The sequence below is a fragment of the Ananas comosus genome, linkage group 3 (assembly GCF_001540865.1).
Source record: "Ananas comosus cultivar F153 linkage group 3, ASM154086v1, whole genome shotgun sequence".
Lineage (NCBI taxonomy): Eukaryota > Viridiplantae > Streptophyta > Magnoliopsida > Poales > Bromeliaceae > Ananas > Ananas comosus.
In genome coordinates, this window is record NC_033623.1 from 191824 (window position 1) to 203820 (window position 11997).

Here is an 11997-nt window from a genome sequence, read left to right on the forward strand (position 1 = left end):
AAGAAGGAGCTGCGGAAGCACTTCCAGGACGAGAACAGAAGCCCGAGAGGCCAACACTACGCGCGCGAGATCGTCAAGCAAGTGAAGGAAACCATCATCAGCCAAAGAAGAGCAGTCAGCGAGGAAGTTTTAGCCAAATCGAAGAGGACTTTCCGACCGATGGCTGAGAAAAGAGCTGCGCCCGACGACATGCCTCCGCCTCCGTTTCCGGCCCCACCTCCGCCGTCCTCCGTATCCTCACCTGCTATCCATCCTCAGAAAAGAAGAGGTCATGTGGAGGCAAAGGCGATGGCAGCGAAAAGAGAAAGTTACAATGCGCGCTTCACCGAGAGGATCAAGAAGCCGCCGCCGCCGCCGCTACCGCCTGCAGGGGTAAGCGCTATAGCACCGCCGCTGTGTTCGGAGCTAAATGTAGCTCGACCAAGCCGCATATCTACGACCAAGGCTTTGCAGCTCCAGCGAAGAGATGGAGCTCTTTTGCTACTGACTACTCCAGAAGAAGAGAAGCTGAAGCGGGAATGCGCCGGGGAACCGACCCTGCAGCAGGATCCGGAGTACGGCTATGTTAAGTCGATACTAGCGCGCAGCGGGTTTCTTGAGAGCGCATCGGCGGCTTCTTCCGGAAGCCGCTCGAACCCACATGTGATCGACCCAGATGTCTTTCGTCAGCTCGAGCTCGTGCTCGCCTTCGATACCGGCGCCCTCCGGTGGCGGTGGAACCGGAAGCTCCTGTTCCACCTCGTCCAGGAGCTCCTCGGCGACCGCGAGACGTGGCAATGTAAAGCGACCGGCGTTGGCGGCTGCGGAGGAGAGCGGCTGCTGCTGCAGCAGCTGTGGGGAGAGATCCGGCGCTTCCCCGCGGCGAACTGCCGCGTGCTCGGCGACGTCGACGCCCTCGCGGCGTCCGACCTCCCCCCGGCGTCGGCGGTCCGGCAGCTGCTCCGGCACCCGGCGGTGGCGGCGGAGGCCGACGCCGTCGCGGCCGCCGCGGCCGCTGCCGTCCTCGACAGCCTCCTCGAAGAAACCGCCGGATCTCTGCTCACGTGACGTCACGTGGCGTCAGCCTTCTGATCCCGACGGGAACGGCGGGCGCTCGAATTCATGATTGTGTGGATGTGCGGAACCGCAGGATGCGTCTGATCAGTCCATCACAGGAACGGGAAAATTGAAGGAAAACGTGGCGCGATACGACGACCGCATCGCTTTCCGTGCGCCCACCCTAGAACCTGTGTAACTGTGTTGCGTGTGTATATACGTGTTCAACAGGGTTTGGGTACTTATATGTTTGTACAAATCTGAAAAAAAAAAAGGAGTAAAAAAAGTAGGTGTCATTCGCTTTATTCTCTACCTTTTTATTTATCTATTTATTTATTTATTTATTTCTACCCCTTTTTGATACCCTTTTGTTTTGCTTAATTTGCGTTTTGATGTTTGGAGTTTCTCGTGCTGATATGTGGAGTTTGTTAGCTTTTGTCGGGCATTTTAGTCTCTAGTGGAGCCGTGGGGCGCGGGGGTGTGTTTTTATTTTACCAAAAGTGGAGAGGTGAAGTAATTTTCGACCGTAATTTTTTCACATCACTCGTACCTCCGCTTTTTATGATATTTATAACCAGAAGTACTTAAATTCCACAGACTCGTAAATAAATAGCAGAAAAAAATAATTTTGTTCTAAAATATATTTCAAACTTAACTTCACTTTCAATAAAACTGAAATAAACAGCCTCAAAGGTTGGAGCATGTGCGAAAAAAGGAACAAAAATTTACCTTTCTCTATTCCCTTCTACTAATTTCGGCACTTACTTTAGTTTTTAGCTTTTATTTGCTTTATTAATCTATATTTCTCTTTTGGTAAGCTTAATATAAAATAATTCTACGCCCAACGGACATTCTCTCGAAAAATAAAATAAATAACACTATTTAATTTTGTGTTTGGGACTTCTAACATATTTTGGACAGATAAATGTATGATAAGAGAGATTTGAATTGAAACAATAAGTTTCATTTATATGTGCATTAGGAAGAGTAGTGTTAGAATTAATTGGTATATAAGAAAGGCTTAAATATTATACTATGTACAATAATATACTGTACTTCACCAGTAGTTATTCTCCTTTTTCTAAATTATATCTTTTCTTTTCAAAGTCACCATAAAATTATTATTTTTTTCAATCACTACGCTATGAGAATTAAATGTATAAATTTATATGGAAAATTACCATTATCTATTTTATATGGAAAATTAGCATTATCAATCACTACGCTTGTAGAAAGGCTTAAAGTACTAATGGGAAGTAGCAGTGCATTTATCTATTTTGTTGCATTTGGCAAAAAAAAAATAATAATAATGAAAACACATAAAATAGTGGAAAAATAGTTGGCAACAACTTACAGAAACTCTCCATGAATTTATATTAGAGATTCATTCTCTTTTTTATACTTGTTTATCAGTATCTCTTACTACAGTTATTAGCTACTGTTTAAACAATAGGTTTTGTTGATCTTAATTTAGAAATTAACGTAAGTATCATTTAGTGATGTCTTTGAGAATAAATGAAAATAAAACTAAAGTGCATTATAACAAATAATTAAAAAATATTATAAGTAAAGTACAAAGTGGTGTAGGGTGTAATTAATCCTATAAAAAACAAATTGAATCTAATTGAACTGTACACAACCTGACCAATGTACGTACCTTGCCTGAAATGTTATAAACTTACTTATTGTCACAGCATAGAAACTGAACAATTAATATATATATTCTATACTAACAGAGCCACGCTTGTGGCCAAGGGATTAAGTACTCTAATGCAGGGGTTCGAGCGTCTATATGAGCTTTATATGGTGTTGGCGACCCCACCTCGAATTAAAATATATAGGAATATAGCATAACCAATTTCAACCCAACCAACCAAACCCACTTTTAGCCCAACCTTTGTGTGGTTTGAACCCATTTATCCAGCACTATAATAAATCTTGTACTTAAAATATTTTAAACAATAACGAGCGACGTTTTAAAGCGTCGGTAAAAATAATTTCGACGTTTGTAAAAGCGTCGAGCAAAAAGTCGTTAAGTAAAGATGTCGGGGTAGATATACCGATGCTTTAATATACCATAGGAGAATTTTTATCAATATTTGATAAAAATATATTTATTGACGACGAGTAACCATGATATTGGCGTATTCTAAATATTGAAGATACTAGAATAAAGCATGTCCAAAGTATATTTTATTTTAGTGCAACTTGCATTCCTGTTTGGTATTATTGTGGCTTTTGTTTTATTATTATTATTTTTGAAATTACAATGTATTTGGATAGTTAACTATCTAAATGAATGAAGCGGTAGTAGACTACTAATTTCTCAAAAAATATATATATATTTGGATATGTGGGTGGATAAACTCTTAGGCTTTATTTGGGATTGCGGAGAGATTGCGTTAGATATGGTAAGAAAATACGATGGAAAAAAATCTTATTTGTTTCCGTACATAATATTGCATTTCGCATATCGAGTTGTGTCGGTTACGATATATTTTCTACGGTCTCGCTAGAGAACGCAGAAGAATATTCCTATATACTTTTATCTCAAGTCTATTTTATCTAATAGCATCATATAGGCCTCAATACCAAACTAAGATTTGTTTTGTAATGATAGGTTAACTTGCAAAGCATCCTCACCCAATGACAGATGACAAGTCTTAATTTTTAGAGAAAGTAAAACAACAAAAAATAACAAAAGAGGATACATTTAAATTTTTACCTTTGTAGTCAAATAAATATCTTAGATATACGCAATAACTACATGCAATATTCATCCTTCACTTCTACATCTTATTTTTATAAAACATTTATTTAAATAAATTAAAAAATGATGTCCCATAAAAACTTGGAATTTAGAAGACGAATTTCCAATGTTTATAACTTGGTTATTAATGGGCCATGTGTCTCAGCCTACGTACTTGAACAATAGGCCCAATGTATTTTCTCGAAAAAAAAAAGGCGCAATGTAAATCAATGATCGGGCCCATAAAAGGCCCAGGAAATCTCAGATTGGGCTCATAAAAGGCCCACAATGACCTTGAAGGATCTCCCAACCCACAATTTCACAAATCTAACTTGTGGAGCATTTATCTTTATTTATTTTTTCTTTTTCTCTTAGTTTTAATTAATCTTTCTTTCAGAAAGCCCAGGCACACCTGGAACTCCAAAATTTACTATTTATTTTTATAAAATGTAAAATATAAAAATAAATGTTAAATAAGTTAGACTACTGGTATTAGATATAAATATTAATTTTATAATATTAAGCATTCACATATAAATTATACATTAAAAAATAAAATAAGATTGATGCAGTTTAAGTTAATTTTATATTTAACGAAAATTAATTGCAAGAATCGCAAATAATGAATTGTCTTCTCATTCACTAACTACTGGGGGACTACGATTCCTACTAAAATTATTTCACTAACTAATGGGAGACTACTATGTCTACTAAAATTTTTTGATGTATTTATTGTATCATTTAAATTTTGAAATTAATTTTTATAACTAATTTTAAAAATTAAATTTTAAAATAACTACCCGCAGCATCGCGCGGGTCCCTTAACTAGTGTTTTTGCTAAATGGCTTCAGTTAATACCACCGCTTGATGCATGCTAGGTCAAAAGTGTGAGCCTCATTACAATAGCCTAGCTCAAGGTTAAGTATATATATAACTGTACTTTATGCAAAGAAAACTTTTGAAAGGTTTCTTTTTTCTTTTTTGCAATTTTTCCTTAACTTAATCACACTATATGTAATCTTATTAGAAACTCCCTTCATCATTTGATAAACAAATTAAAGAATTTAAAAGGAGCTCCTTGTAGATTCTATTTCTTTTCTTTTTCCCCTTTTTAATCCACATAGTTTCCACCTACTCCATTAGTTGGATTGTGACCACCACCACCTACGAGGGAGAGATATAACTAATATTGTGTAGGACGAATAGTAGGTTTCTGGAGCAAAAACATTATATGAGCTTCATCCCTATGATAATGCATGTGAATATGATGATGCAACACTTTGACCACGTGACTCGACCGTTTGGTTGGTGGTCACGTGCTCCGTTCGTTGCACCCACCCGTTGGTAAATCCCTCCGGTCAAAACCCTACTCCTCCCTCACCCACGTAAAAACTATTAAATGCATGCACCTGATTCGTGCACCCATTTACTTAGTACACCATCATAATTAGTCGTAATGCAACTACATATACGTTTTGGAACTATAGTTTTTGGAACAACTTTGATATTTTTCAAAAGATGTTTTTGGACATATATATATATATATATATATTTACGGCATATATGAAAATAACGATTTTTAAGAGTGGAAGGACGTATATAAAACTATCGATCGAATAGAGCAAAGAAAACCACGGTGTATGAGTCCGCCTCGCGATGGACCTGGTACACGCATTTCTCGTGTCCATTTGCGCGCGCCAATGGTAGATTTTGTGGACCCCACGGTTACCGTTCTCCCTGGCCCGTTATCTACCACGTCATCCCATGGACCCATGAGGTCGATGCATGCATGCACGCACGTGAACAAAACACCCCGGTTGGTAGCGAGTAGTAGTTAGCTGTAGCATGCGGGATTTATATACCTACTCTCCTCGCCCTCTGTTTTCTCACTCTCCCCCTTTTCTCTCTCTCTCTCTCTCTCTCTCTCTCTATATATATATATATCCCTAGTCCCCACTTACACTCCTCGTAGCTACCATACATCTCCACAATAAAACCTTAGAGCGAAAAAGTAATCAAGTGTGCTTGTGTGTGAAAGACATATTGTGGGAAAGAAGGAGAGTGTGTATTATTGTGTATATGGCGGCGATCACGGAGGCGGCGGGGATGCGAGTGGAGAGTTTGGCTCAGATCGGTCTCGCATCGATCCCGACGGAGTACGTCCGTCCGGAGTGGGAGCGGACGGACATCGGGGACGCCCTTGAGGCGGAGCGCAAGTCGCGGGCCGACGCCGACGGCCCACAGATCCCCGTGGTGGACTTGGCAGGGCTGGACTCAAGAGACGCGGTGGCAACGGCGGAGGCGGTGAGGCGGGCTGCGGAGGACTGGGGGGTTATGCACATCGTGAACCATGGGGTGGCTGCGGAGGTGGTGGAGGCCGTGCGGAGGGTCGGGAAGGGGTTTTTTGATTTGCCGGTGGAGCGGAAGGAGCGGTACGCGAACGACTGGTCGGCGGGAAGGATAGCCGGGTACGGGAGCAAGCTGGCGGAGAACGCGAGCGGGCAGCGTGAGTGGGAGGACTACTTCTTCCACCTCGTCTACCCGCCGGAGAAGGCCGACCAGTCCGTCTGGCCTGCCGAGCCCGCCGACTACGTGTAAGCTCAATATATATGTATCTTGCGCACTCTCCATACACATATATTTTCTGCACTCTCACCTGAATTTATATACCTTGTGTACTCTCCTTAATTCCTTGGCCCTCTCCATCTTATCACATATTTCAATGATGACCATCTAATAACTGATCAATGGATGGAGAGCAGTGCTAAAGCTGAACATATGCATCAGGTATAAAAAAGCAACAAATTCATTCTATATATATAAATCAAAAGTGCTACATATATATAACTCGCCAATATTTCTATGTGTCAGTTGAATTAGGAGAAGTCGATATTTTTGGATCTATCAAACCTTTTATATCACATGCTTCAAAACAAGGCCACTATAATAAGTTAAATATATAATTTCTCAAAAAAATAAGTTAAATATATAGACAAGAGAGGCATCCAACATGGAAAAGGAAATATGCGCTCTATTTTCTAAATGAAAAGAGTAAACGAAAATTTCTGACCTGGAACATCTATTTGTAGCGCAATTTTGTTGGGGAGCTCGATCGGGTTCTATACTTACAATATTTTTTAAACATGGTAACGCAAAAATTTTAATCAATGGCTGATACAATTCAGTGAAACTAATGGTTTAATTAATTAATATACAAAATAAAGTTATAATTGCCAAAAAAAGTGATAATAATGCATAGAAAACATAAAAGTTTGTAAGTAGGCAAAGCTTATCTCCCTTAAAAATGCCCAGGAGATTCAAACCTTGGGTGTACGACTCATTGTTCCGGGGAAAAAGCGCCATGCACTAGTACTCCACCTAATATAATGCTTTAAAAACTATGAAAAATATAAAAATGAATACGTTTAGTCACCATATTTCCAAACTAGACCTGAGCTATGCAATCACCCGTATATAAAAGGAGAAATGCTAAGACATCATATAACCAAAATATTATTATTATCGATTATACTTTATTGTGCAGGGAAGTGACTAAAGAATTCGCTAAGCAGCTGCGGGCCGTGGTGAGCAAGATGCTAGCCGTCCTCTCGCAGGGCCTGGGCCTAAAGGAAGATCGTCTGGAGGCCGAGCTGGGCGGCGAGGCGGACCTCCTCCTCCAGATGAAGATCAACTACTACCCGGTATGCCCCCAGCCCAATCTCGCCCTCGGCGTCGAGGCCCACACCGACGTCTCCTCCCTCACCTTCATCCTCCACAATATGGTCCCCGGCCTCCAGGTATGCACGTAGCATTCAAAGTGCCATCACATATGTGAGGCCCCAAATAGTCCTATATATAAAATATAATAGGTCTAAAATTTTTAACCCGGCTTCAACATTTTGGACGGTAGTTAGGCTCAAAAGATTAAAAAAAATTAAGCGTGCTAGGACGGGAATAGTCCTACGATGAATAACCCATGAAAAGTTGGGGCGTTACAAGATAACTCAAAATTTTAAATCTATTGTGAAAGTACATATGTACCTCGTCACTATTGGAAAGAAANACGCGAGCGGGCAGCGTGAGTGGGAGGACTACTTCTTCCACCTCGTCTACCCGCCGGAGAAGGCCGACCAGTCCGTCTGGCCTGCCGAGCCCGCCGACTACGTGTAAGCTCAATATATATGCATCTTGTGCACTCTCCATACACATATATTTTCTGCACTCTCACCTGAATTTATATACCTTGTGTACTCTCCTTAATTCCTTGGCCCTCTCCATCTTATCACATATTTCAATGATGACCATCTAATAACTGATCAATGGATGGAGAGCAGTGCTAAAGCTGAACATATGCATCAGGTATAAAAAAGCAACAAATTCATTCTATATATATAAATCAAAAGTGCTACATATATATATAACTCGCCAATATTTCTATGTGTCAGTTGAATTAGGAGAAGTCGATAATTTTGGATCTATCAAACCTTTTATATCACATGCTTCAAAACAAGGCCACTATAATAAGTTAAATATATAATTTCTCAAAAAAATAAGTTAAATATATAGACAAGAGAGGCATCCAACATGGAAAAGGAAATATGCGCTCTCTTTTCTAAATGAAAAGAGTAAACGAAAATTTCTGACCTGGAACATCTATTTGTAGCGCAATTTTGTTGGGGAGCTCAGGTTCTATATTTACAATATTTTTTAACCATGGTAACGCAAAAACTTTGATCAATGGCTGATACAATTCATTGAAACTAATGGTTTAAATAATTAATATACAAAATAAAGTTATAGTTGCCAAAAAAAATAAGTAATAATTAATAAAACTGCCAAGTCAATATAATGCATAGAAAACATAAAAGTTTGTAAATGGGCAAAGCATATCTCCTTTAAAAATATCCAGGAGATTCAAGCCTCGTGTGTTCGACTCATTGTTCCGGGGAAAAAGCCCCATGCACTAGTACTCCACCTAATATAATGCTTTAAAAACTATGAAAAATATAAAAATGAATAAGTTTAGTCACCATATTTTCAAACTAGACCTGAGCTATGCAATCACCCGTATATAAAAGGAGAAATGCTAAGCCATCATATTACCCAAATATTATTATTATTGATTATACTTTATTGTGCAGGGAAGTGACTAAAGAATTCGCGAAGCAGCTGCGGGCCGTGGTGAGCAAGATGCTAGCCGTCCTCTCGCAGGGCCTGGGCCTAAAGGAAGATCGTCTGGAGGCCGAGCTGGGCGGCGAGGCGGACCTCCTCCTCCAGATGAAGATCAACTACTACCCGGTATGCCCCCAGCCCAATCTCGCCCTCGGCGTCGAGGCCCACACCGACGTCTCCTCCCTCACCTTCATCCTCCACAATATGGTCCCCGGCCTCCAGGTATGCACGTAGCATTCAAAGTGCCATCAAATATGTGAGGCCCCAAATAGTCCTATATATAAGATATAATAGGTCTAAAATTCTTAACCCGGCTTCAACATTTTGGACGGTGGTTAGGTTTAAAAGATTAAAAAAAATTAAGCGTACTAGGACAGGAATAGTCCTACGATGGATGACCCTTGAAAAGTTGGGGCGTTACAAGATAACTCAAAATTTTAAATCTATTGTGAAAGTACATATGTACCTCGTCACTATTGGAAAGAAAAAGAAAAGAAAAAAAAACCTATATGTATATCTCTTACAGGTTATACATCTTGCACGTTATGAACTTAAAGTTAGAAAACTTGTTTGGACTTTTAGCTAAAAAATATATATATTTTTCTATGAGAGTACTAGATAAATCTTAGCCTCACAAAATTTAGAATGTAAAATTTACTACCTATTTTGGAGGGTACAAGTATCATTACTTCTTGAAAGTGAGTAAATGGTTTAAATCAAAGTTGTCACTGTCCTTTTGCGAATGAGAAGCACTTATTCACAAGCAACCACTTAAGACTTATTTGGTATTAGGACAAAAAATATTTATTGGACCTAAAAAGTAGAGCGGTAGCATGTAGAAATAGATTTATTTATTTTTTAATAAAATTATTGAAATCATATGTAATTTTTGGTTTATATGATGCATTACTAATTATGAAAGTAAATTAAATATTTTCTGTTGTATTTTTTGGTTGTATATATGCAACATGCTATGTCCTCTTTGAATAATCAGCTGCCTTTAAACTAAGGTAAAAATTAATGAAACTTATTTGAATTATAGATCATTTTGAAAATACTATTTAATTTTTTAAAATTTAAATTTTACTATCTAACTTTTCAATTTGTTTGATTAGTTTTAACTTCAAAATTTTGAATACGTGGTTTAATTATCTTTATTAGTTTAGTAACTCATACAATTCTCGTAACTATAAATTTATTAAAAGAAGATAATTAACTTAAATTTCGAAATCAAAGTATCGATTTTTTACAAACTAAAATCAAATAAATTAAAATATCAGATAGTAAAATTAAAATTTTAAAAAATTACATAATCGATTCAAAACAATCTATAGCAAAGATAAGTTATGCACACTTTTATCGAAAATAAATTAATTCAATTAATTTGAAAAAGAATCGCGGGCATACCATCATATCTATAGAGTAGTAACGAACAATGTCTGTATTGTGCACGAGAGCGTCCGAAACTATTTTTATATACAGCAACAAATATAAAATTTTAGGGTTATTTTATTTTTTATTTATTATTTTACATATACGAGTTTTACGATTGAATTGATTGTATATTTCTATCGGTAGGTGTACCACGACGGCCGGTGGGTGACGGCGCAGTGCCACCCGGGCTCGATGATCGTGCACGTCGGCGACGCCCTCGAGATCCTGAGCAACGGCGCATACAAGAGCGTGCTCCACCGCGGCCTCGTCAACCGTGAGAAGGTCCGCATCTCCTGGGCGGTCTTCTGCGAGCCCCCGCGCGACACGGTCGTCCTCCGCCCCCTCCCCGATCTCGTCTCCGACGGCAATCCAGCGAAGTTCCCGGCCCGCACTTTCGCGCAGCACATTGAGCACAAGCTCTTCAAGAAGTCGCAGGATCAGAAGAAGAAAAATGACAACACTACTATCACCCCTGCCTCCGCCGCCGCCGCCGCCGCCGTTGTCGCCATTAACTAATTATTTACTTGATCAATAAAAAGTACTATGCTATCATGTTGTCCACTTGGTTTGTGCAATATTAGTATTGCGATGTTTGAGTTTCTTATAGTGTGGATCGAGCTTTAATTATTTGGACCTTTAGACGAAAAAACAAGATGGTGAGCTAATAATATACATATAATTATATGTTTATGTTATTATGTATATTCTCTCGGGGGAATTAATTAAATTTAGATAGCTAGAACTAATGAAATCAAACATGAAACTGGAAATTACAATGAAAGTTCTTTTTTTAAAAAAAGGGCAAAACTCTCTCTCTCTCTCTCTCACTCTCTCACTCTCTCTCTCTCTCTCTCTATATATATATATATATATATGGAGTCTGGCTATGGTGCTTGTAAAAGCACCAAGTACTTGGTGCTTGTAAATTTTTTTACCGTTAGATCTACATCTTTGATCATTTTCAACCGTTAGATAATACTATTCAACCAACCACCAACTCAATCCTAGAGAGCTCACGTCATCCTAACCGCACATCCATTAATCCAATGGCCAAAAAATCTACAAGCATCAATAATTTGATATGTTTAAAAACATAGGAGTTCAATTCTCTCTCTCTCTCTCTCTCTCTCTCTCTCTCTCTNTCTTTTTTTTTTCTTTTCTTTTTGTAATCGGGCCAAATGGACTGGGTGTAGTAGGTTGAGTAGAGTAATCTTTTATTTTTGGTTAGATTGGGCTTTATATTTAGGCATTAGTAGATATTTTTTTAAATTTTAGCATAAATAGGACACTTACTCAAAAGTGTCCCAAACATGTGTCCCTATAACCTAATTCTGTTGTAGTGTTATCCGTTAGTTTATACTATTCAACCAACTACCACTCAACCCTAGGGGGCCCACATCATTCTAATCCCACATTTCTTAATCAAAGGACTAGAAAACTAATAGCATCAATAACTTGGTGTTATTGATAGTATTCCAGTCTAGTTCTATATATATATATATATATATATATATATGAAGAGTCGCTCAACTATATGCAATTTTGAAATGGACCCTCATGAATGTTGGATCAAATAGGAATGGGTCAAATGGCCCGAATTTCACCCT

General features: G+C 38.7%; 2 protein-coding genes across 3 annotated transcripts; both read left to right on the forward strand.

Moving 5' to 3' along the window:
• On the forward strand, positions 270–1308 carry LOC109707253. Its single transcript, XM_020228399.1, has one exon. It carries the CDS (start codon positions 289–291, stop codon positions 1045–1047), a length of 759 nt encoding a protein of 252 aa, XP_020083988.1. The 5' UTR covers positions 270–288; the 3' UTR covers positions 1048–1308.
• On the forward strand, positions 5707–11092 carry LOC109707274 (leucoanthocyanidin dioxygenase-like). 2 transcript variants are annotated; one of them, XM_020228428.1, is made up of 4 exons: positions 5707–6301; positions 7874–7950; positions 8926–9178; positions 10535–11092. In XM_020228428.1, the coding sequence occupies exons 1-4, from the start codon at positions 5864–5866 to the stop codon at positions 10904–10906; spliced, it is 1140 nt and encodes a 379-aa protein (XP_020084017.1). In that variant the 5' UTR covers positions 5707–5863; the 3' UTR covers positions 10907–11092. The 2 variants fall into 2 exon arrangements, with proteins under 2 accessions (XP_020084017.1, XP_020084016.1); XM_020228427.1 differs by lacking the exons at positions 7874–7950; positions 8926–9178 and adding an exon at positions 7329–7581 and having other exon boundaries at positions 5707–6378.